This window comes from Watersipora subatra, chromosome 10 (assembly GCF_963576615.1).
Source record: "Watersipora subatra chromosome 10, tzWatSuba1.1, whole genome shotgun sequence".
Taxonomy (NCBI): domain Eukaryota; kingdom Metazoa; phylum Bryozoa; class Gymnolaemata; order Cheilostomatida; family Watersiporidae; genus Watersipora; species Watersipora subatra.
The window spans coordinates 55,067,630-55,070,582 of NC_088717.1; the positions used below are offsets into that span (position 1 = coordinate 55,067,630).

Sequence of the window (2,953 nt, forward strand, 5' to 3'; positions counted from 1 at the left end):
TTGTCATGAATAATCAGTATTGTAAGGTAATACCGCACAGGAATTACGATCTGCATTTACGACATCACGGGCGGAGGAGATCAAGGAAGGAAGGGGATGTTTCCGGTGAAATGAGATCGGCTGGAGAAAAGGGAGGACGGAAGGCTACGACGAGAGCGGGACTATTCTGGGCGCGGTTCACGGAGGAGGAGCAACTGACGTACGCATAATCAAGTAAGATCATATAGCTTCATATGGTGTCAGAATATATCGAACCTACAAGCGTAATCGTGTAAAACGTTGCTGTTTGTGTGACGGTATTTTACAACGGCGAGCTCGACAAGGCACAGATTCTCTGGAAGCTGTTGCGTTGAGGCAAAGTATCGGAAATTTGCTGAGATATCGCAGGAGAAGGCATACTTTGTGTGGAGCAAAATTTTGCTACCCTAACTCTTAAAGACAATATAGTGAATTATACTGTCACTCTCATATATTTTGGTGTTATCTAACTTGTTTCCTGTTAATCACGATCCATAGTATCTTCTTGATTGTGGTGAGCGGCCAATAAAACAGTATAGAGTATGTCTGCTAGTGGAGAAACCAAGCCTGAAAAGTTCGTAAAGCCCTTGGATTTGTCCTCAGGCAACCTGGCTACCGCCTGGAAAGTTTTTAAAGAGCAGTTTAATATATATGTGATTGTGAAGAAACTACGAGAACTCACTGTAGACGAACAGATCGGCCACATGCTTATGGCCATGGGTAGTGACTCGGTACCAGTTTACAATCAGTTCACCTTCGTGCCATCTGACGAAAACAAAAAGAAAACACTGGCCAACTGCATCAAATTTTTTGATGCGTATTTTGAGCCTGTTAAAAATGTTATTTTTGAGCGCTCAGTGTTTAATAAGATGACTCAGCAACCTGGCCAATCTCTTCACCAGTTTATAGTTAAACTCCAAGTTCAGAGTGAGAATTGTGACTACGGGGATATGCGAGATGACTTGGTAAGGGATAGAATAGTGGTGGGGGTGCGTGACATCGAGCTTCGCAAGTACCTGATTGATGTGCCTGATCTCACACTCAGGTTATGCATTCAAAAGGCGAAGCAATATGTATCAAATCAGGAGCATGTAGCTGCAATGGCGTCTACGTCTGGGGCTCAGTGTCCCGGTAAAGAAGAGTATGCTGGGAATGTAGACTCGGTACAGCGATATAAACCTAAATCATCTAAACAAATGACTGACACTGAAGAAAACAGGAGCAGTAACGCAAAGGACCAGCCATGCTCAAAATGTGGAAAGTGGAAGCATTTTGGTGGTCGTTGCCCGGCAGAAAGGTCAAGCTGCAACAAATGCAAGAGAAGAGGTCACTGGGCAAAAATGTGCAAAGGAGCCCAGCACGTATCTGCTCTGGAGGAAAATGACGATGGAGTAGATAGCTTGTTTTTAGGAAATTACCAATGACTAAGCCGCTTAAACTACATTGATACCATTGACACCATTTCGGAAACAGAAAATGCCTGGTACGTAGAGTTACAGATGAACTCAAAAAATGTGAGATTTAAAGTAGACTCGGGTGCTGCAGTTTCGGCTATTCCAGTTGGTGTCTGCGATGCTTTTGGGTTGAAACTGACACCTGCTACTCGAGAATTGTTTGGTGCGGGAAACACTAAGCTTACAGTACCTGGAGCGGCTATCATTGAACTATCTCATGAAGGAAGACGCCACAAAGAGAGGGTTTACGTTGTTGAAGGGCTTGCTAGTCCTCTGTTAGGCAAACCGGCGATCAAACAGCTGGACATTCTCAAAGTATCTGAAATCGCAGAAGGTTCGTCAGCAGGTTGGAAAGAGATGTTTCCGTCATTGTTCTCAGGCTTGGGTACCATGAAATCCAGAGTTCATATTCAGCTGAAAGATGAAAGAAATCCTTTTGCTCAGTCTACTCCTAGAAGAATAGCTGCAGCTCGGCGCCGGCCGTTACAAGAAGAGCTCCACCGAATGGAGAGGAACGGAGTTATCCAGAGGATAGAGGAGCCCACAGACTGGTGCGCTTCTTGTATAGTTGTGCCCAAGAAAGATGGGAAGATCAGAGTATGCATAGATTTTACCCGCCTGAATAAAGCAGTAAAAAGGGCTTACCACCCGCTTCCAGCCACTGATGAGACAATAGCCAGTCTGGGTAAGTCACGAGTGTTCTCGAAATTAGATGCAAACAGCGGGTATTGGCAGCTTCGGTTGGATGAAAGTTCGCAGAAACTGACTACTTTTATCACACCGTTTGGTAGGTTTTTCTGCAAGCGTTTGCCTTTTGGCATTTCATCGGCTCCCGAAATATTCCAGAGGGAGATGCAGAAGGCTCTGGAGGGCATTGAAGGTGTGTTATGTCAAATGGATGACATCTTAATCTATACGGAAACTGAAGATGAACACGTCAGTAAAGTGAAAGAAGTGTTATCACGTCTGGCTTCTGCAGGCATTACTTTAAATGAAGAAAAGTGTGAGTTCTCTCGGACTCGTATCACCTTTTTGGGTCATGTAATAGACGAGTCAGGTATTCATGCAGATCCAGGAAAAGTATCAGCCATACAAGATTTCCCTATTCCTAAAAACAGGAAAGGCTTAAAGAGATTCCTTGGTATGGTCAATTATCTTGGTAAGTTTATGTCTACCCTAGCAGATGACACCATAAAGATGAGATCTCTCCTCAAGCTGAAGGATAACGATTGGTATTGGACAGCTGAAATGACCGAAGAGTTTGAGGTGCTGAAGCAAAAGATGTCCTCTTTCCCGGTGCTAGTCCCATTTGATATGGAAGCCGAGACTTGGCTTTCCACCGACGCTTCCTCCTATGGTTTAGGAGCGGCGATTTTCCAGAAAACTGTTGATGGCTTCAAGCCTATAGCATTGGCGTCGCGGGCCCTTACGGACACAGAAAAGCGGTATGCCCAAATAGAAAAGGAGGCTCTGGCCATGTG

The 2,953-nt window shown here is 44.7% G+C and overlaps 1 protein-coding gene across 1 annotated transcript; it reads left to right on the plus strand.

Annotated features, from left to right (window-relative positions):
• Positions 1-560: 560 nt before the first annotated feature.
• On the plus strand, positions 561-1,442 carry LOC137407221 (uncharacterized). Its single transcript, XM_068093826.1, has one exon. The coding sequence runs from the start codon at positions 561-563 to the stop codon at positions 1,440-1,442; it is 882 nt and encodes a 293-aa protein (XP_067949927.1).
• The last annotated feature ends 1,511 nt before the right edge of the window (positions 1,443-2,953 follow it).